This window comes from Neomonachus schauinslandi, chromosome 5 (assembly GCF_002201575.2).
Source record: "Neomonachus schauinslandi chromosome 5, ASM220157v2, whole genome shotgun sequence".
In the NCBI taxonomy this organism is placed as follows: domain Eukaryota; kingdom Metazoa; phylum Chordata; class Mammalia; order Carnivora; family Phocidae; genus Neomonachus; species Neomonachus schauinslandi.
In genome coordinates, this window is record NC_058407.1 from 100,519,913 (window position 1) to 100,542,982 (window position 23,070).

The window sequence follows — 23,070 nt, forward strand, 5'->3', positions numbered from 1 at the left end:
TCACAGGAATCACATTTTGAGAATATAAGACTATCTCTAAATCAAGCAGTATTCCCATACTTTTTTTTTTTTTTTTTAAGTAGGCTCCACGCCCAGTGTGGAACCCAATGTGGGGCTTGAACTCATGACCCTGAGGATCATGACCTGAGCCGAGATCAAGAGTCGGATGCTTAACTGACTGAGCCACCCAGGCGCCCCTACATACTCGTTTAAAGAAACAATCTTTCCAAAGAAAATAATGATACTGAACTTATGATCAGGGATTATTTTGTCTATTAACAATATACTCGGGGCGCCTGGGTGGCTCAGTCATTAAGCGTCTGCCTTCGGCTCAGGTCATGATCCCAGGGTCCTGGGATCGAGCCCCGCATCGGGCTCCCTGCTAAGCGGGAAGCCTGCTTCTCCCTCTCCCACTCCCCCTGCTTGTGTTCCCTCTCTCGCTGTGTCTCTCTCTGTCAAATAAATAAATAAAATCTTAAAAAAAAAAAAAAACAATATACTCTTCCATTTCCTAATTCATAAATATTTACTTGTTAAACATTTTTCATATAGCTTATTAATAATGGCAAGAAAATATGCAGATCTTAATTATTACAATCTGTAAACAAGTCATATAAAATAGAACTGATTATCCATTGTGGCTTATAAAACTTAGTACCATCACTATATTCTAAATCTAAAGTTGCTATAACTCTTCATTTCTATCACACCCTTCTTCTAAAGAGTTTCAAGGACTTCTACATATATCATCTCACTTGTCTGAGGTTATTAAGCGTATCTTAGTATCTTCATATACAAGGTAAAAAACTTAGGCTCAGTGAAATTAAAAGAGCTGCCCAAGGCCACACATCAATAATAACACACACATTATAGGCAGAAACCATCTCTAATTCATTTCTGAATTATCTCTATTTCCTACCCTACATCTAGACAGGAAGTAAATCATAAATTCTAATAAATGTTAGTTGAATTTTAAAAAATAGACCTCAAACCCAAGGGAAAGTCCTAAGCTCAGTCTTGCTCATACTGCTTCCTAAGCCTAATAATGTTTTAAATTACTAGATCAAATAAGGTTACTCATCATGTCATTCATATTAACCAAGGAAACAAAAATCGTGAAATCACGAATCATGAAATTTAATATATTAATGTGCCTATAGAAAACGTAAGACCCAGTACTACTAAAAATATCTCTCCCTTGGGGAGTTTGGGTGGCTCAGTCGGTTGGCATCTCTTGATTTTGCTCAGGTTGTGATCTCAGGGTCCTGTCTTCAATGAGATCAAGCCACGTGTCAGGCTCTGTGCTCAGCGTGGAACCTGATAAAATTCTCTTTCTCCCTCTGGGTGCTCTCTCTATCAATCGATAAATAGATATATAGATAGATAAATAAATATCTCCCCAAATGTTGAGAGGAGACCAAAAATAGAGCATCACTAAAGGAAAAATAAAGTCAAAGAATGTATCATAAATTTGCAGTCTTTTCCCAACATGACATAATCATAACTAGTTACTTTTTGATATCTACCTCATACAAAAAAGCAAAATAGCAATCACTGGCATTATCATTTACTTTATTTTTTAAAAGATTTTATTTATTTGAGAGAGAGCAAGCGAGAGAGCGTGAGCAGGGGGGAGGGGTAAAGGGAGAGGGAGAAGCAGACTCCCTGCTGAGCAGGGAGCCCAATGCAGGACTTGATCCCAGGACTCCGGGATCATGACCTGAGCTGAGTCAGATGCTTAACCGACTGAGCCACCCAAGCACCCCTGGCATTATCATTTAAACAAAAGTATATCCCATAGAGATCTCAATACTATAGTTACTCTTTAAAATAAGTTTCTTAAAAGAAATACAAAAAACATAAAACGATAGGAAGAATAAAATCATTTAATTGTCTATAAGAAGGAAAGTAATAAAGGGGTATTTTAAAATAAAAATCTGAGTTAGATATTTGAAAATATGGGTAAAATTAATTCTTAAAAAGATCTGGTTGTCAAAAAAAAAAAAAAAGAGGGCGCCTGGGTGGCTCAGTTGGTTAAGCGACTGCCTTCGGCTCAGGTCATGATCCTGGAGTCCCGGGATCGAGTCCCGCATCGGGCTCCCTGCTCGGCGGGGAGTCTGCTTCTCCCTCTGACCCTCCCCCCTCTCATGTGCTTGCTCTCTCTCATTCTCTCTTTCTCTCAAATAAATAAATAAAATCTTTAAAAAAAAAAAAAGATCTAGTTGTCATTATAAAATCCTTAAGTTGCTCAGAGAAAGCAAAGACTAGAGGAACGACAGTCTCTCAGAAAAGAAAGATTTAAAAACTATCGAGTGCTCATTTAAAATTCAAACAGAATGAGGAAAAGAATGAATGGATGAGACGTAAAGAACTATAAAATCTTCCAAATAAAAACTGTAATGGAAACTCTAACCGAACTTTCTAAATTACAATAGCCATTCCAGTCTCTACTGAAATATTCATGAATCCTCCCCTCCCCAGCTAAGTAAATATGGCCACTAAGACGCATTTTCCAGGAGTGTTAGTAGACGTACAACAGCTACTTGCTATAGAACAGACCCAGTCAGCAGTACAGAAGTTCACAGCTTCAGCAAAGTTGTAGCCCTGGTTAAATCCAGAATGATAGGCACGAGGAAATGTCACAACAAACTCGCCAGCACACTGATTGGTCCTGTACACCTAAATGCAAAGTGGGAACAGGGATACAAAACAAAACAAAATAAAAACAACAAAAAAGAGGAAGAGATTTTATCAGTCACTTTCAGAAGCATTTTCTAAAATTAAAAACAGTAAAGCATTCACCTACACATACCAGAAAATAGTATCAGGGTTTAAGAAGCAGCCTGAACTCTTTCCTTCAAAATAGTCAATGATAACAAAATACAATAATTCACAACAAGAAGTAGCAGACAAATTCTCAAAGAGAAAACGTTACTCTCACCGGGCTACTAGTTTCTGAACCTTGATAAAATTTTTACAATTAAGAGACTTCTTTTATTCCTTTTATCCTCGTGTTGTCAGTAACATTAAAGAATGGAATTTCCTCCTACTCTTACATAATTTTTTGGAAATTAATTAATTAGATCATATGTTATATGGAGATATCCCCAAAATCAGTTTTCCTGGATCCCACTTATTTTTATAATATTACGTCTTTACTTATTTTAGAGAGAGTGTGTGCATGCCACCCAGCCACCCCAATACTATGTGTCTTTAGAAAAATCCCAGATTCTAGTATGAATTCACTCTGCTTTCAGCTCAGGTCATGTTCCCAGGGTTCTGGGACTGAGCCCTACATTGGGCTCCCTGCTCAGTGGGGAGTCAGCTTCTCACTCTGCCCCTCCGCCTGGCTCGGTGGACATGTGCGTCGGGGCACGCACGCTCTCTCTCTCCCAAATAAATAAATAAAATCTTTAAAGACAAACTAACACTGGGTGCCTGGGTGACTCAGTCAGTTAAGCATCCGACTCTTGATTTCGGCTGAGGTCATGATCTCAGGATCGTGAGATCCAGCCCCACATCAGGTTCCATGCTCAGCGCAGAGTCTGCCTGAGATTCTCTCTCTCCCTCTACCTCTGCCCCTCCCCCCGTTCACGCTTGTATGCTCTCACTCTCTCTCTCTAAAATAAATAAAATCTTCTAAAAAAAAGTAAAAAAGGTATTCATAGTATTTCATTATCGCATATAAAAAGAAAGCTGTGAAATCTTTAATGAAATATGATCTCCAAAGGATAAGTATTAGTTACTACAACTATCACTTAAAATACTTACACTCTGGTTAAACAAAGATAATACAGATAATAAATAATACGGAGTATTATTATATACACTAGATAATAAAGAATATAAGATTTTTGTCAAAACCAGGATATGGGGCACCTGGGTGGCTCAGTCGTTAAGCGTCTGCCTTCGGCTCAGGTCGTGATCCCACGGTCCTGGGATTGAGCCCCGCATCGGGCTCTCTGCTCGTCCTAGAGCCTGCTTCTCCCTCTCCCACTCCCCCTGCTTGTGTTCCCTCTCTAGCTGTCTCTCTCCCTCTGTCAAATAAATAAAATAAAATCTTTAAAAAAAAAAAAAAAACAGGATATAATGGTTCACTGAAAACAGAAGGCTATTTTAATAGGTAGCTATACATAAAGTATGATTAATACTTTTTTTTTTTTTTTTTTTTTTTTTTAATCTCAGAGAGAATGGGAGACAGAGAGCATGAGAGGGGGAGGATCAGAGGGAGAAGCAGACCCCCCGCTGACCGGGGAGCCCGATGTGGGACTCGATCCCGGGACTCCAGGATCATGACCTGAGCCGAAGGCAGCCGCTTAACCAACTGAGCCACCCAGGCGCCCAAAGTATGATTAATACTTTAAAACACCTCTTTCTTACCAAAGAAATGCTGTTCCCTTCAGAATATAAATTCTAATTTGGCCAGAAGATGAAATAATCTTTTGCTTCCAGTTATAAAACAAAAGATATGTTGTGTTTCTAATGAAAAGCTAACATAACCTTAAAATAAAAATACTAAAAGGAGACACAATAAGACTCACAGGCACACCATGCTCCATCAGTACATTGGGGTTCATGATGGTGACTAACTGATGCAGGAGATCAGGCTGGGATTCAAATAACTCAGGAGCCAGCTCCCTCATCACCTCCTCCAGTTGTTCGGCAGCATGAGATGGCACACCATACCATGTCTTTGGCTCCCCCCTAGCAAAAAGAAGTAACTGTTTAGCTAGGTGAGCATGGTACCAATGAGGCCGGGGTCTCTCATTCGAATCCTCTAAACTATAATTAATTTTATCTTGTTCCATGGTCACAGATTATATACCCTGAATCTTGGCAAACCAACTCATAAATCTGTTCATAATAGGAGGTAAGGCAAAGGATATAAATAGGTAAATACATACTTATCACTACTATTAGAATTAATTCAATTCTAAATCAATTAATTTAATTAATTCAATTAATGCAATTCAAAGCGCATGAACTCTTTAAGGTGGATCACTAAATAGTTTCTTCAAAAAGGAAAGACACTATATGAAAAACAAGCATCATTCCAAAGGATACTGACATACTACCTTGTTTCCCAAGTCTACTGGACATTCCAATTATCCCCACAATGCTCAAAGTTGAAGTCAACACTCTGTAGAATACCTTTTCATAACTTCATTAAGTTGGATTTTACTATCCAAAAAACTAAGGCAAGGGTAGAAATTGTTGAAACCTTGAAAAGAGTTCTATCTACAAATCTTAAGGACCAAAAACTTGGCATCATTAATGCACTAGACTTTAGTGGACTAGAGTTCATTTATGATACTAAGTTGTACTCCTAGGAAACGGATTTAGTGAGTCATGCTATTTATAAAATAGCTGTATTTCCTAATCCAAATACAATCCACTGCTGTCTCCAACAGAACTTACGGCAACAATGAGAATGTTCTATGTCTGTGCTGGCCAAGACATAGGGCCCTAGTCACCAGTGACCATAAAGCACTTGAAATGTTTCCTGTAACTGGGGAAGTACATTTTTAATTTTACTTAATCTTAACTAATTTAAATAACCACATGTAGCTAGTATTACACAGCACAGTGATGAAGCAGAGAAATAAAATCACTATAGTTTTCCAGTACTACATAGTGTGATTTGAGTATCCAAATGGAGAAAAATATCATTTAATTGATGATATAATAATGGACAAGGAACTGGGCAAGTAAATAAAAGCTGTGGGGGAGACACAAAAAAATTCAGCCAAAGAATTTAATGAATATGCATGTAACAGGCATTTTTAGGGAAAATGTTATTAAAAAGAAAAAAATCATCTAATAATTTCCAATCCTAAAGGTTTAGTCAGATCTTAATTATATATACTTTTTAAAATTATACATCCTTTAAAATCATACCTTGCATATCAAAAAATATATCAAAGTAATTTTCATGTATACCAAATTAAGTATCATTTGGTCTAAAACTCCAGGCTCCACTGCATGTTGCATGCACATACTTTAAAAGGGAAGGTGTCTGAGATGTATATACTCTTAGGACCTTCTATACTTCTCAATATATTATCCTACTTTGGGTAGGAAATACTTTTAAATTCAGTTCTTGCTAATTTATCACCTAGTATCATTATACCTTTAAAAGGTTCCTAAGCATGTAACAAAGATCATACATACCAGTGTAAGTAGTTGATGGAATAACTCCAGTGATCTTCAATGTGCCAGCAGAAAGAAGAGAAACACATTCCTACATAGAGCCATGGCACTTTCATACCAGAGATGTCTACATTAATATGTGCAAGAACAGACTGCTCTAGGACAGGCATATTATTCAAATTCCAACCAGAAAGCGCATATTCCTATCAAGAAAAAAACAGATGTAAATGCAAGATCAGAAATGACAAGTGCCCAACAGAAATTTCAAGGGAGTCTTAAAAAAACAAGTAAAAATTGTATATAATATTTAAAATAATCTAGTCCATCTGTGCTCTTTGCAACACATAACTCATATACCTATTTAATCTTATCTCCTGTCTAAGTGGTATTCAGATTTCCCTTTTAATTATTTCAGATACCTCTGGTTTATTTTGAAGCATATAAGCATTTTTACACTACCCCTCCCTAGCTTACTAGTAAAATAATGTGAGACTCATTTTAATAGGTCAGTATTATATTTCTATTTTACCCTCAGTAGTGTAACTTCCCAAAATGTTTACCACTGTATTTATAGAACGGTGTCAGATACTATGATAACAAAAAATAATAAGACACATAATCCTGCATTTATGTCAACACCAAAGACTAAGATGATGCAGAGTCACCACTACCACCCTCACTACAAACACATCTAGAAATATTAGATAAATTATAATAATAAAAACATCTGTTTCACAGATGAACTCAAAAGAAAAAACAATTTCCAGTTTCCAGAAACAAAGAAAGGAAGGAAAGGCAGAATGAAAAAGGAAAGCTATTGCTGAGTTTTCAGTGAGGTTTCTTACTGATTATAAAGACCAAACACCAAGTTTCAAAAATCTACCCCTGAAGCCATATGAAGAAAAGCCTTAAAGTGCTTATCATCCTTCTGAAGAGCAGTTCTCAAAGTGGGGTCTAGGGAACCTAAGACTATTTCAGGTAATCTGCAAAGTCAAACTATTTTCATAATAACTGTAAGATGTTATTTGCCTTTTTTACTCTCGTTCTTGCAGGAACATAGTGTGAGTTTTCCAGAGGATACAGGATATGTGACATCACAACAGACTGACAACAGACTGAATGCAGAAACAGATAAAAGAATCCAACTGCCTTCTATTAGGAGGTTGGTAACTACTGAACCTGGATGCCAGGTACTGAGGGAAGGAGGGAAATTCCTTATTATGTATACTTTTACACATTTGAAACTTTCTGTAATACAGAGTTTAAAAAGTAAAACCTGCAAAGTAAGGGGTTTAACAGCCAATGACAAAGCTAAAGAGAGAATATGTCAACTAGAACTCAGATTTGAAAGTATCGTCCATAATGTAGCACAAAAAAATGAAAACTCTATGTGTGATTAAGAGTCGCAGAGGATAGAATAGGAAAGTCCAGCACAGGTTTAAGTTAAGAATTCCATTAAGAAATAAAGACATATGATTCATACCCTCAATAGGCTTTTTTTTTTTTTAAAGATTTTATTTATTTATTTGAGAGAAAGAGAGAGAGAGAAACAGCATGAGAGGGGAGAGGGTCTGAGGGAGAAGCAGGCTCCCCGCTGAGCCGGGAGCCCGATGCGGGACTCGATCCCAGGACTCCGGGATCATGACCTGAGCCAAAGGCAGTCGCTTAACCAACTGAGCCACCCAGGCGCCCCCTCAATAGGCTTTTTAAAAATAAGGCTTTCAGGGGTGCCTGGGTGGCTCAGTCAGTTAAGCGTCTGCCTTCAGCTTAGGTCATGATCTCGGGGTCCTGGGATTGAGCCCCGCATCGGGCTCCCTGCTCAGCGGGGAGTCTGCGTCTCCTTCTCCCTCTGCCTCTCCCCCTGCTTGTGCTCTTTCACTTTCTCTCTCTCAAATAAATACATAAAATCTTTTTTAAAAAAATAAAAAACACTTTCAGTTGTTTTATATTTTAAGATTTTATTATTTGAGAGAAAGAGCGAGCGAGCGAGAGTGCTCATGAGCAGGGGAAGGAGCAGAAGGAGAAGCAGACTCCCAGCGGAACACAGAGCCTGACTCAGGGCTCAATCCCAAAACCCTGAGATCATGACCTGATCCGAAGTCAGACACTTAATCAACTGAGCCGCCCAGGGGCCCCAAAAGGCTTTCAAAAATTACTACGCAATATGTTTTTTAGTTGGTCAGCTGGTTGTCTGAAAACATAATGAACCAGCTGAAGAGATAAGGCCTACATACAAAAAGTTTCAAGACAAGGCCTGAATGGTTCAGCTGGTTAAGCGTCTGCCTTCAGCTCAGGTCATGATCTCAGGGTCCTGGGCCCCTGCTCAGCTGGGGGTCTACTTCTTCCTCTCCCTCTGCCCCTTGCCCTGCCTGTGCTCTGTCTCCTGCTTTTTCTCTCTCTCAAATGAATAAATAAAATCTTAAAAAAGGGGGGGGGCGCCTGGGTGGCTCAGTCATTAAGCGTCTGCCTTCGGCTCAGGTCATGATCCCAGGGACCTGGGATCGAGCCCCGCATCGGGCTCCCTGCTCAGCGGGGAGTCTGCTTCTCCCTCTCCCACTCCCCCTGCTTGTGTTCCCTCTCTCGCTGTCTCTCTCTGTCAAATAAATAAATAAAATTAAAAAAAAAAAAAAAGACAAAGCTGTATATATTAACCTCCAAATACAGATAAAAGAGCAATTTCTTTAGTTTTTCAGGATGGGTTTGCATCATTAACAAAACTTCATAGAAAAGGAAGAACCCCAGTACAGCTTGGAAAAAAGACCTTTGACAGTAAATAACAGAGAGACCAAAAATATACTGTTCTGTCTGGTGAAGGTGAAGAGTAGAATAGTCACACTCAGAAATACAGGAAATAAGATTAGAAAAGAAGAATCTTGTACCTTTAATCTTACATTTCAAACTAAGAAGCTTGGATTTGATCCTACACTCAGAAGGGATATAAAACAGAATTTGAAAAATGAAATAATATAAACATAGTATCTTAAGTATTTTTAAACTTTTGATTATGAAAAATCTCAAACATAAACAAAAGTAGACAGAATTGCATACTGAACTCCCAAAGACCTTTCAACCTTAAAGTTTTAATTAAAGCAATATATAAAAAAGACTACAGAGAAAAGCAATAAGAAAATGGTTAACATAACAGGCCTAAGATTGCAAAAAGTCTGCTTAGAGTTCTGTCAGCTGGTATATGCAAACTTAACATGATCAACAGTTCCCTACACTAAAACAGAGTGATTCACAATGCCTAGGATGTACAATGTGATTTATATACACTTGCTTTCCTTCTGCGAGTCTGGGATTTTAGTATGTGTTTAGTAGAGGATGCCTATGTCACCAGCCTCCAATAAAAACCCTGAGCACTAAGTCTCTAATGAGCTTCCCTGGTAGGCAATACTTCATACATATTGTCAATTTGATACTAATGCATCCTGTGTACCTCCACTGGGAGAGGACTCTTGGAAGCTTCTACTCGGTTTTCTCTGGACTTGGACCATGGATCTTTTCCCTTTGCTGATTTTGCTTTGCATTCTTTCACTATAATAAATCATAGCCATGAATCCTCCCAGAAAAATCACTGAACCTGGAGATGGTCTTAGGGACTCCCACCACAAGTGGTCATCATGTAAGAGCATGGCAAGCATCCCAACATGATGTGATAGGACCTAGACAAGGATGGTAGCAGTGGGTATGAAAAATAAGGCAATCCTATAGAAAAATAATGAAAAGTGAATTAGCAGGATTTAGCCAAAGATTTAATATGAAGCAAAGACACGAAGAAAAAAAAAATGTTCCCAAGGTTTCAAGTCCTATGTCTCTTTTTATTTCTCAGAAGCCCTGTTGGTAGAGCACACTGTATTCATAAGACAAATACATTAACTTCGGAAGGACTTTTCCAGTTAACTACGATACCAGAGAAATATGCTATCAGGTATCAAGAGCTAGCCCATACAGAAGTTCAACATAAATGTACGACTCCTGGTGAAAAGCTAGCAGTTATCTGCTATTCTAATACAGTAACTTTCAGAGAGGAGTAATGAACTGATATAAATATATTAAAAAGTCTGAAGGCTTTTTTTTTTAAAGATTTATTTGAGAGAGAAAGAGAATATGTGGGGGGGGGGGGCAGAAAGAGAGAGAATCCTGAAGCCGACTCCCCCGCTGGGCGCAGAGCCCAACTCGCGACTTGATCTCACCACCCAGAGATCATGACCCAAGCTGAAACCAAGATTTAGCTGCTCAACTGAATGAGTCACCCAGGCACCCCTAAAAAGTCTGAAAGTTTTATACACATTGTCTAATTAGTCCTTAAAATCCCTTTGTAATAAACAGATTCTCTCATTCCATCTTACAACACAAAAACAGTATCCTGAGAAAAACATTATTGCTTAGAAAATGAAGAACAAATCCATGACCCAGTCTAGAAAAAAAGGCTGTAACACCTGTCTCTGCATACTATGGTTTGTTACAACCCAGCATTTCTCCACATCCTTACAAGAACGTGAACTGAGCAAAAGCAAAAGTAGGTAAATGAATATTCATTCAAAACTCAAACATGGAGGATTATATTATTAATATTAATCACTTAGGTTTGACACTGAAAATAATCTTTAAAAACTCTATGACCTTGTCTCTAAGATTAGAAGATATAAATACCCATTCAAGAACAACTTAAAAATTCAAAACAGAGGGGCGCCTGGGTGGCTCAGTCGTTAAGCGTCTGCCTTCGGCTCAGGTCATGATCCCAGGGTCCTGGGATGGAGCCCCATGTCCGGCTCCCTGCTCTGCAGGAGGCCTGCTTCCCCCTGCCACTCCCCCTGCTTGTGTTCCCTCTCTCACTGTGTCTCTCTCTGTCAAATAAATAAAATCTTAAAAAAATTCAAAACAGAAATAAAATTCAGAAAAAGGCAAGAGCTATATAATGAAATCTCTTCCCAATAATTCAATAATTGCCTACCATTTGGCAATGGAAGGGTATAAAGAAACTCAGATTGATGCATCTCTTTATACTTATACAAACCAGATTTAATTTAGTGATACTGAACAAACCATCCCTATATAATTTATGTTCACCATCTACTGTAATCATTCTTTCTCCCTTAGTAAAACCCAATACGTATTCTCTAATCTATATTATCCTAACCTGATTATCGTAACCTGTACTCCATCTTCACAGAAAGAAAAAAGTCAATTAACAAGGCTAAAATAATAAAAAACCCAAAAGACACTCACAACTTTTGATCATAAAAACAAAACAAATTGAAAATTTCACTCCACACATATTAAGTGCTCAGATATTGGTTGGAATAATACACAGTGAGATGGTACTGTGAATAAACTGGGTAGGTAATGCTATGAGGAATTAGGATGGACTGGATAGGGCCTGAAGGGACTCAAAAACAAAGAACAAAAAAGGTAAGTCAGGTACAGACCATGTAAGTAGTATATTCCATTTCTGTTTAAAAGGAATATGTAAGGGACACCTGGGTGCCACAGTTAAGTGTCCAACTCTTGATTTCAGCTCAGGTCATGATCTCAGAGTTGTGAGATGGAGCCCCCCCATCAGGCTCCACGCACAGCAGGCAGTCTGCTTGAGATTCTCTCCCTCTGTCCCTTCCCTCTCCGTGCGCTCTCTAAATAAGTAAGTCTTTAAAAAATAAAAAAAACAAGTAAATAAAAAAGAGTATGTAATTCTGTATGTGTGATGTATAAATGTTTGTATAGATATACTATATCTGGAAGGATGCACTAGAAAATAAAATAGGGTCTTCCTCTGTCACACTAGAGATTTGGGTAGGAGGGAGACTTTTTTTTTTTAAGATTTTTTAATTAATTATTTGAGAGAGAGAGAGAGTGCAAGCAGTGGGGTGGGGGAAGGGCAGAGGGAGAGGGAGCTGAGCACGGAGCCCGACACAAGGCTGAATCCCAGGACCCCAAGATCATGACCCGAACCAAAGGCAGACGCTTAACTTAACCGAATGAGCCACCCAGATGCCAGATGCCCCAGAAGGGAGACTTTTAGTCGTAAAGAATTTCCAGCAGTGGTAATACGAAGAGGTTGGGCAATTCCTCCATAGAAAACAAAGATAAATCTGGACAAAATTACCAAAACAACCATTTTGAGGCACTAGAAATCAACAAAAGGAAAAAAAAAAAGAGCAGCATTTACTGTTGAAAGACTAAACGAAGGCTGAATAAAAAACATTCCCAAATAAGCAAAGACTGAAAGAATTCATTGCTTAGCAGATCCACACTACAGATAAAAGCAGTCCTCCAGGGTGAAAGAAACGAACCCAAAAGGTAACTCGGATCCCACAGGAATAAATGAAGAGCATCAGAAATGATAAATTTGTGAGTAAATGTGTAACAGGGTATATGTGTATTTTTTCTTTTAATGTTTTTTAAAAGTAAAATGGTTTAAAGTAATAATTATATTGCTGTGTTGTTGTAATTATACAACATGTAAATACAATATATAACAATAGACAAAAAAGACAGCAGGAAATAAAGAGACACTGTTTCAAAGTTGTTACAGTCACCAGAATTAAGTCAATATGAACATGAAGTAGGCTGCACAGAGATGTACACTGTCAATAAACCCATTTAAAAAAAAGATGCATATTATAATTCTTAGAACCACTAAGTAACTAAAAAGTATACAGCCAAACAAAAAAATCTGGAAAAATTAAAATGGTATTACGAAAAATATCTGTTTAACACCAAAAAAAAGGCCACAAAGGAGAGCTGGAGGAACAAAACATACGAGACATACAAAATCACAAAACGGCAGACATAAATCAACAATATCAATAATATTAAATGTAAATGGACTAAATAACTCCAATCAAAAGGCAACCCTCAGACTAGATTTTAAAAAAGCAAATCCAATCATATGCTGCCTACAAAAGACATACTTTACATCCTAAGATACAAACAACTTCAAATTAAAAGAATGGAAAAAGATATACCTTACAGTTACCTTAAGAGAACTGGAGTGGCTGGCTATACTTTTAACTGTATATCCTATCACACTATGTAACCGTTTTCTGTTTTTAACCATGTGTAACTTTTTTTTTTTTTTTAAGATTTTATTTATTTATTTGAGAGAAAGAGAGTGTGAGAGAGAGCATAAGAGAGAGAGACCACGAGCACGGTAGAGAGGCCTGATGCAGGACTTGATCCCAGGACCCTGGCAGATGCTTAACCAACTGAGCCACCCAGGCTCCCTCATGTGTAACTCTTTTAATAGGAAATAAAACTCTTAATCATTGCCAATTATAGAGGAAAAGAAAAAGTAAAAAGGACCAAAATAATGAGAAAAATGAATGATCATCTTAATTCAGCTTTGTAAATAGAGGCCATCTCCAATGTGACAGGACTTCATTGTATGTTACAGTTTAAACATATTTGAAAACCTAGCTGCTCAGTTACTGAAAGAAACTTAATTTTGGACCTATCAACGAAATGTAATTTTTTTTAAAAATTCTTAAATCACCTTCTAGATTCTCAAACAGAAAGAGCTAGGCAAAATTCTTTTAACTGGAATAATAGTTTTAAACTAATTAAATTGGTTTTAAAATGCAAAGTTAAATTTTTTAAAAATTTTTTTAAAAGCAAAGTTTGAGTGATAGTACAAAGCTCCCAAAGAAGGAGGTGACCCAAAAGGGTTGTCCTAAAGTTAAATTTTTTAAAGATACTTTGAATATATTGTTTTTAAAACTGAAAATTATAACATCCAAATCCTATATATTTAATATTTTAAATGAAAGTAAACCCTTAAGATTAGATTAGAGAAAGGTAGCTTTCTACTAAGCAAAGGCTAAATCAACTTGGAGTAAGTTTCAAGTACTACTATCTGCTCTGCACCTCTTCTTCTGGCAGCATCTTTCTCCGACCATCCTTTACAGGAAATCCACTTCCAAAGTCTTTTGAGGAGATATCAGCTCCATACTCTACAATAACATCTTCTTCAATGCTGCTCACCAGCCGCCAGAATTCCTTTTCTACTAGTTCTGTAGGAACCATCTATACAGGGAAAACAAAGATTACAGATTACTAACTCACTATAACCATAAATTTCTAAAACATAATATGCAGGTCAAGTGAACACAAACCCATGATAAAATGAAAAAATCTTATTTCCAGAGCTGAAAAGACCAGGGTCCACTAAGCTTTTTCCACTAAGGCTAGGGAAAAGCTAAAGACAAACTAGATGTTTAGAAAAACATAATAAACTTGCACTGCCTTTTTGTGTAAGCTATTTCCCAGCTAAGAGATGTACAGATGACCTGGCAAGCACATCAAGGAGGAAAAAGGAAATGCAAAAATTCAAGGCTGCATTTTAACAGGTCTGGCAAATTTTTTGCATAGGGATTTTAAAAGCCCAAGATCCCCTAGGAAAAGAAGCAAACTTCATATTACAAATAACTAAACAAAAAGAGCAAATGTCACATACTTCATGCTTTTCTATAAAAGATTACTCGCGCAAGGCTAATAAACAATTCAAAGATCAAAGCAGATTTCTCAACAGAAGAGTACAGACTGCCACATTAGCGAGTGAAAGATATAGAAACAGATACCAGGCCCCTCAATCTTTAATATTCTATCATCTTTTTCATGTGTCCCTGTTTTCCACAAAATGATGAAAGCAAACCAAAAGCTTTAAACTCAGATAAATCTTCATACCTCCCCAAACTGACCTAAATGACAGATACTCACATGAACTGGCATATTGAAGTAATCAGACTTAAAATTATCTGCCATTTCTCCAAAGCTCTGAAGTGTATACTCTCGTACAGCTTGTTCAAATCCAAAGGCCTCTCGAGGTTTATTACATTCCTAAGAAGAAAAAATACCCAAGATTAATTCACTGAAAATGAACCAACAAAATATTAAAGCTCTTGGTAGTACCGTCTTTGATCATGTCCCTAGGTGAAGCAAATCCAATCAATCTTAGCAAAACAAGTATTAATTACTTGCAATATAGAATCAGGAAATAATGTTCTAGAACCTCAACTACATTTTCACAGCCTTCCGTAAGGAAGGTGGTAATGAGAGAGCTTCAGACTCTGGAGTTGACATTAAGCTCTGGCACCAAGACAAACACCAGGAGAACTACTGACATGCAATCAAGGCTAGGGATGCCTATCATTCTGTTTCTCAGTGGATTTAGCTACAGAGAAAATAAATGTTCATGGATGAAGGAAAGATAATGGATAAAGGAATATCCACTGGATTGCAAGAATATCTAGCTATAGGAATGGTTGCTTCACACCATCAATCATCCTGACCAGTATTTTAACACAAATTCTCAGAGCAGAACTGCTTCTGAATCATCTCACCTTGAGAATAACTCAAAGCTCTGAATACACCTAGATACAGCCCAGCCAAGTCCTTCCCTTCCATGTCCTATCACAATATTTTGTTAAAATAAGTAAACAGGAGCGCCTGGGTGGCTCAGTCGTTAAGCGTCTGCCTTCGGCTCAGGTCATGATCCCAGCGTCCTGGGATCGAGTCCCACACTGGGCTCCCTGCTCAGTGGGAAGCCTGCTTCTCCCTCGCCCACGCCCCCTGCTTGTGTTCCTGCTCTCGCTGTCTCTGTCTCTGTCAAATAAATAAGTAAAATCTTTAAAAAATTAAAAAATTAAAAAAAAATAAAAAAGTAAACAGATTAGGTATTTCAGGACAATAATGTCTTTATAATCTTTCCATAAGAATAATCCAGTATAATCAAGTAAAAATTAAACAAGCTAATAGATACCATCAGTTTATCTGGTAACATGAAAACTGGATGTCTTTGTAATCTTTCAATAAGAATAATCCAGTATAATCAAGTAAAAATTAAACAAGCTAATAGATACCATCAGTTTATCTGGTAACATGAAAACTGGATGCATAAATCCTAAGTTCTAGAGCTTCACGTCTTTTACATTTTTTTTTTATTTTAAAAAGACAAATAACCTACAGTTTTCCTTCATTTTTATTATTTTCCAAGAATACTAACGTTCTGAATAAAAGTATCATTCATCTTCAGCAATAAACAGAATTATCTAACCAACAGTCAAAAAAAGAACTTTTGAAAGGTAAGCTGCCGCAATACAATTATTATATTTTCATTCAATATTGCTCTTAAAAAAATCCCAGAGATTTTTTTTTTTTAAAGATTTTATTTATTTTTTGATAGAGAGAGAGAGACACAGCAAGAGAGGGAACACAAGCAGGGGGAGTGGGAGAGGGAGAAGCAGGCTTTCCGCTGAGCAGGGAGCCGGACATGGGGCTCGATCCCAGGACCCTGGGATCATGACCTGAGCCGAAGGCAGACGCTTAATCACTGAGCCACCCAGGTGCCCCAATCCCAGAGATTTTAAACATTGAAGAACAAAGCAAGAGCTTTTGAGAATGGGTTTACTGTATGTGTGTATGTGAATATCACTGCTATTAAAAAAGGATCTGTAAAGGTCAGGCTTGTACCTCAGCAACACATTTAGGACACCTCCAGTCTCCTTTGGGCACATCAGGTAGTGGGGGAATTAAACAGAATGTATGATAGCTGTCATCACATCCATCACACAAAAGCAACTTATCTTCATTATTTCCCCGACCACAAAACATACAAACATAGAGATCAACCTGTTAGAAAACAAACAAGATAAAATAAAAGTCTATTTTCTATAATAATAATATTAAATTTTTACCAGGAACTCCTTAATTGAAACAAAATAATGTACACTAAAAGTACACATAACTTAAATCCTGAATATTTTTTAAATGATTGTATTTAGACAAGTTTTCATAAAACTTCCTCAATTTCCTCAGTGCTTCTACAGGCAAGTTAATAAAAGCATATCAAGTTATCGGACTAAAGAAAGACCACAAATCCAGGTTACTTGAAAGTCAATTATATAAATAAAATACACCATGTCATCCTTCCTACATACACTCTTTGACAGAGAATGAATACTGAGCACTGTCCACATTATAGCTCAAGAATTTACAGATTCATATTCATTCTCTCACTCACAAGGTACATGTGAGGATAACTCAGGGAAAGAGTCAATGTAAACAGACAAAGCAAGGTTCACATTACATAAATGAAAGCTGCGACTTTAGATTTACCATCTAGTCTTCTAACCAAATGAACTAACTAAACGGCATACCAATATATAACGAGATAAAAAGTGCAAAACTAAAAATAAATCCTTTCCCTCCTGACACATCTCAGAACACTTACAAAGTTAACAGAGAGAGTTCCTTTCCGTTGTCTCATTTGCATGTTAAATGCGTCTGACCTGTTGGTAACTTTTCGTCTTCGGGAGACCTCATCTTGAAATAAAAATAGTTATATAATAATAGTAAAAACTAATGTTGAGAGCTTACTATGGACCAGACACTATTTAAAATAATTTAAATTAAATCTCAAAACACTATGAGGTAGATATGCTATTATCCCCATTGAAGATAAAGAATCTAAGGTATAGAGAAGTTAGATAACTTGCCCAAAATCACACAGCCAGTCAGTGGCAGATTTGGAAATCTAATCCAGGCAATCAAGCTCCAGAGAGCTTAACTACTAATTCTATACTGCCTGTATGTAGTGCTTATCAGGGACTAATTGAGACGAGTTTTAAGATCACTGCCAGCCAACGCAGTAAGTACAAGAATGAAAAAGATAAACTGCTTAATTCTTAGAAGGGTGATAATAAACATCATGATGTATTTAGTAGGTCCTATCACACTGAATGTTTTTAGAGTGATGGGACAATATCATCTGACCCTCCAGAGTTCTCATCCACAATCTGAATTGTGACTTAATTTCTCATATCATGAAAAGGGTAATAATACGACTTGTGATTACAGCATTTCATTAAATTCATATACATTAAAAACAAATCCAACACAATCTTTGTAGAGTTTTAAAACTGACATGTACATAGAGAGAATAGTGGAACTTGATCTTTGCATTAGCAATTTTACTCAGAAAGTTTCAAACCTACTAAGCTGAGAGTACCAGGCTTTCTTCAAACACAGTTTATTTAAATGAAGTGTCATATCAAGGCAATTATGGAAAATTAACAAAATCAGAATTAGAATTTTAGTCATAAGCTCTCCACAGTACATTTTGTTACTAAAGGTCAGAGAATCCTGTCTTTGAATTTAAAAGTTATAAGCTATGGATCACCAGGTAAGAACCATTCATTTCACCATTCTCTCCTAAACTAGCCTTTAGAAACTATAAATTTCTGCGTAACATATTAGACATGGAAAAGGAAAATTTCTCTCTTCCAAATATTACAAAAATTCAATAAAATATGGTTCCTCAAGTCTTAAATTTAAGATTATATGCCATAAAAGGTGATCCGTCTAGGAACCACGTTCCAATGTTTACACTCGTAAGAAAATCCCAAGGCAAATTCAATTCAAATATTTGAATCTTATTAGAACCATATGGCTATACCTTATTTCTTTTCATGACCGAATAAGATATTTTACCTTCTTTATCTTTTTCTCCCATTGCTAGGCCCACGACCTTAGGCCCAGCCCCAAAAATTCGAAGTTTCTTCAGTTCCGTGTTTCTGTTCACTTCTCCAGATTCTGACTAAAAAAATAATAAACAAAACTCACATTAATCATTCTGATTCATACATTTATTTTCTTACGCGAGGAAAGTTTCAAGATCCTCTCCAATATGAAGAAAAAAATATTTTATTTCTTCTCTCTAAATCCACTCACTGCCTCATTACAACAGCTGAATAGTCATCCAAGCACTATGCAACACCCAGCTTCCTTTCCACAAAAGAAAATCTCTTTATTAAAAGCACAGCTGTCAATTAGGTTCTGTCCAGAGACAAATGCCACTGGTTATAACCAGTATAATACTGGTAATAATAGAAATCCTCACTTCTACTTTGCTAATGGACACCCATCTTTGATCAGAAGGCAATATGCCCATCCTATTAGATGAATAATGATTATCCTAAGCCAACCATGCCATTTCCCTTTGTTAGTGATGACCTAGCTAGGAGAGGAAATGTTATCCTAGTCTAGACCAACGAGACATAGAGAACATCTACTAGAAGCCTTGGGAAAGATTTTCATCTTCTAATAAAAGAGAAAGCTTCTTATAAAGAGTAATAAGCCTTTTACCCCAACTTCCTTCCCTATTGTTAGGAGATTCAGCCTGGTGAAAGCATTGCGCTGGACTCTAACAACCACATTGCAATTAGGAAGAGATATACTACCCACACACTGAAGAAAGCAAGGTAGAAAGATGGAAAGAGCCTGGCCCTTCATGGCAATGTGCAGTTGCTGCATCAATCCTAGAACTACCTATTTCTGGAAATCTTATGTGAAAACTGTGTCCTTATGTGAAAATTGTGTTGTTAATGTTTAAGCTGATGTCATTTGGCACTCTAGTACTTGAAGATGAGAGCATCCTGATAGATGCAAATGTTACACCATGAATTCAGATGGACCATACACACTGAATGTACACTAAGTAAATAACTAAAACTTATTAAAAATACAGTCAATAAGAATAAAAATAAATCAGGATAAAATACAGACTTTATAAGTCTATGATCATATAAGAACCAAACCAACCAAAATGGCATTTTAATATATATATTTAAACTTTAGTAGATTGATTTAATTATACTAATCAACCTCTACAGTCAGTCCAGTGATAAACACGACACTATACATTCTTCATCACTATTAATGCACAGTACATAATAAGAAAACCTAACATACACTAAGTAGATACTGTGTACCATATAGAAGTATTTTAATCAATTAATCCTCACAATAACCGTTTCAGACAGACGACAAAGTTCCAAAAAGTACAAATAATAAAACATTATTTGATCTTAATAGAATAAAAACTAGAAGTAACAAAATAAAAAATAAAAAGACCTGTTAGAAATCTTTAACTTCCTATTAAAAATGATAACAAAAAAAAGACTATACATCAGAATCTCCAGAATAAATTAAAGTAGTGATCACAGGAAGTTTTATAGTCTTAACATCTCAGTCAAAACAGAAGAATGGAAATAAATTAAGTTTCCAACTCAAAAAGCTAGGAAAAGAGCTACAACATAAACCAAAAGAACTCCGTGATGCTAGATTAGAACTGGAATTATCAGTCCATTTCTGAAAATATAAACTCATAATGTTTTAAATTTTATTTCCCAGCCCTAACCACTAAAAGGGCCTACCAAAAGCAATGGCATCCCAGTAGGAACAAGCACACCTTGTGCTCAGATCTCGGTTTCTAAATATCATTTCACACTAAAATGAACCAGAATTCTGAGGAGAAATGGCTGATTCCAGGTCTAAAGCAAGGCAAGAAGACAATGAGCCTTTTTGTGCTAACTAAGTGCTCAAAAAGGATGGAGACATGTCAAAAGAGTATCATGAACCAGCTTGAAGGGGTTCCCATTAGCCAAATTTGGAACAACAGGATTATCAAAAAGGAGTAAGAGATTGTAATAAATTACAAGACACTGTATTTTTAAAAAATCATGATCTATAGTGATACTAAAAAGGAGCAGGGGTCAGTCATGGTCCCACTGGTACACACATTCATCAAAATTCACCAAACTGTACACTTAAGATATAAAACATTTTACTGTATGAAAAAAATACCTCAAGAAAGTGTGAGAGAAGAGTTCTCCTTTAAAGAAAAATGTTAACAAATGTAGAAAATGACAGAGCTAGAAAATCACCCAGCCTGCAACCACCAACATAACAACTAACTCAGGTAAGATCATCAATGAATGTGAAAACCACTGGGTAAAACTTAACTGGAAGACAGGTTATTCACCCTATCTTATAGTTTACCCTGATTACTTTTATTACAAAGAGAATAAGTATAATGGAGAAACCTGGCTCAAACTTAGTGTCACCAATAATGAGATACACTGGCATTATGGGCTTCATTCTAATGTATAAATGTGTTAAGGGTCTAATAACCCTTCATACAAACTATGAATCCAACTTTCAAAAAGCTCACAAGTGAGGTCACGGATGAAAAAACAATCATAGCAGGGGTGCCTGGGTGGATCAGTCGGTTAAGTATCTGACTCTTGACCTTGGCTCAGGTCATGATCTCAGGGTTGTGAGATACAGCCCTGCATCAGGCTGTGCTCAACAGAGAGTCTGCTTGAGATTTCCTCTCCCTCTGCCCCTTCCCCCACTTGCATGTGCTTTCATTCTCTCTCTCTTTCTCTAAAATAAATATTATTTATCTATTCTTTAAAAAAAAAAAAGAATAAAAACAATCATAGAGGAGTAAAGCAAGTGATGTGATAGAAGAAAGGGGAGTAGGATAACTTTCATAACTTCTGTTTCTTGTTTAAGATACTATTGGATGGCTGTGCTTGTCATGGACATTAAGCTAAAAAATAACAAAGGAAAAACAGATTTAGAGAAGGTGATAATGTTTGAGATACGCTGAATTCAGCATACCTGTTGTGGCCACCAATATGCATTCAGGGATATACATATACCATATGCACACACACATCCCTGGTAAACAGAAAAGAAACATGGGTGTCAAGACATATTTAGGAGTCCTGAGTGTACAGGTAGTAATCGAAATCATAGGGTAGGTAAGATAGCTAGGGAGAACAAAGACAGGAAAAGACTTAAAATACCATGTAAAGGGCAATGGTAAGAGAGAACAAAGATGACTGAGGAGAGGTCAGAGAGTGAAGAGGATAACCGAGAGAGGCATCACGGAAGCCAAAGAAAAATTACGTTAACTGAATTTCAAGGAGAGGAGTCAACAACTGTATTAAATGTATATCTGACCAGAGATGAAGAAGAAATAAAAAAAGGTCCTCAGCTTTTGACAATTATTAACTCGGTGGTAACTGGGGTGGTGCAGTTTCAATAAAATGATTTAGCTCAATGTCAGATTACATAGTACAAAAGCTAAACAGATACTAAGGAAACTGAGACAACATCGACTGTTTTTCAAGAAACTTCATGAAAAGAGGCAAAATCTCCCTTCCTAGGGAGATTTTGTTTTAAGATGACAGAGACTTTAAACACATTTACATTGGGGGTAGGAGGAGATCCAGCAGACAGAGGTAAGAGAGAGAGAGATTTCACAAGTGATCTATTAAAATCCCTAAAGAAGCCAGAAAGGACAGATGTGGGAAGATTATCCTTAGAGACAAAGGTACCCTTTGCTCACAGAGATTGGCAGAAATTAAGAATGAATACCAACAATTCTGTGTATGGGGCAAGAAGTCGAAGGAATTCTACCAGAAAGCCTTTCTCTTCTTTCTGAAATTGAAGACTAAGAATGAGGCAGACTAGGCAATATAGTAATTAAGGACAAATTGTGAGTTGAACAAATTCTTCATTGAAAAGCCGACAATGGTTCTAGTTTCTACCTGGTACCAACCAATCTGACTACAATGACAATTATTACAATGAGTAAAAACATTCTATGTAGTCCTTTCATATATATAGGCAATGAGCAACAGCGCTTTTTCATGGTTTCAAAAGGAACATTCAAAGAAATTTCATCACAAGCTGTCAACTCATTAGAGGAGCAGGGCCAACTGGGGCAACTCTTCAAAACTGAGTCACCAAGTCAGAGACTAGTCTTCAAGTGTTTCAGGTGTTGAAACAGAATCATCACTATACACCCAAAGATGATTAGAACTTTTGAGATCAACCACAGTAATAAAAATCACTTAATGACTAAACCAGAGTTTACTAATTTGTAATGGTTTATAACTAAGAATTCTCATTATGCTAAATATAAATTATAATTATACTATAATGCAATAAAATTATTTAATTATGAATTACTAAACAATTTATATTACATATTGGTAATTTACTAATAAATGAACATAAATTTATAATTCACTTTCCAGTGAATTTCCACTGAATTCACATTTGCAA

The 23,070-nt window shown here is 36.6% G+C and overlaps 1 protein-coding gene across 1 annotated transcript in view; it reads right to left on the bottom strand.

Annotated features, from left to right (window-relative positions):
- KDM5A (lysine demethylase 5A) overlaps positions 1-23,070 on the bottom strand; it is a 94,008-nt gene that overhangs the window by 55,056 nt on the left and 15,882 nt on the right. The window contains exons 6-13 of the mRNA XM_021690804.2: positions 18,640-18,745; positions 17,381-17,472; positions 16,621-16,779; positions 14,869-14,988; positions 14,017-14,175; positions 6,172-6,353; positions 4,542-4,704; positions 2,560-2,679 (exon numbers count right to left, since the gene is read on the bottom strand). Of these exons, the coding sequence (XP_021546479.1) occupies positions 2,560-2,679; positions 4,542-4,704; positions 6,172-6,353; positions 14,017-14,175; positions 14,869-14,988; positions 16,621-16,779; positions 17,381-17,472; positions 18,640-18,745 (1,101 nt within the window). The remainder of the gene's footprint in view (positions 1-2,559; positions 2,680-4,541; positions 4,705-6,171; positions 6,354-14,016; positions 14,176-14,868; positions 14,989-16,620; positions 16,780-17,380; positions 17,473-18,639; positions 18,746-23,070) is intronic.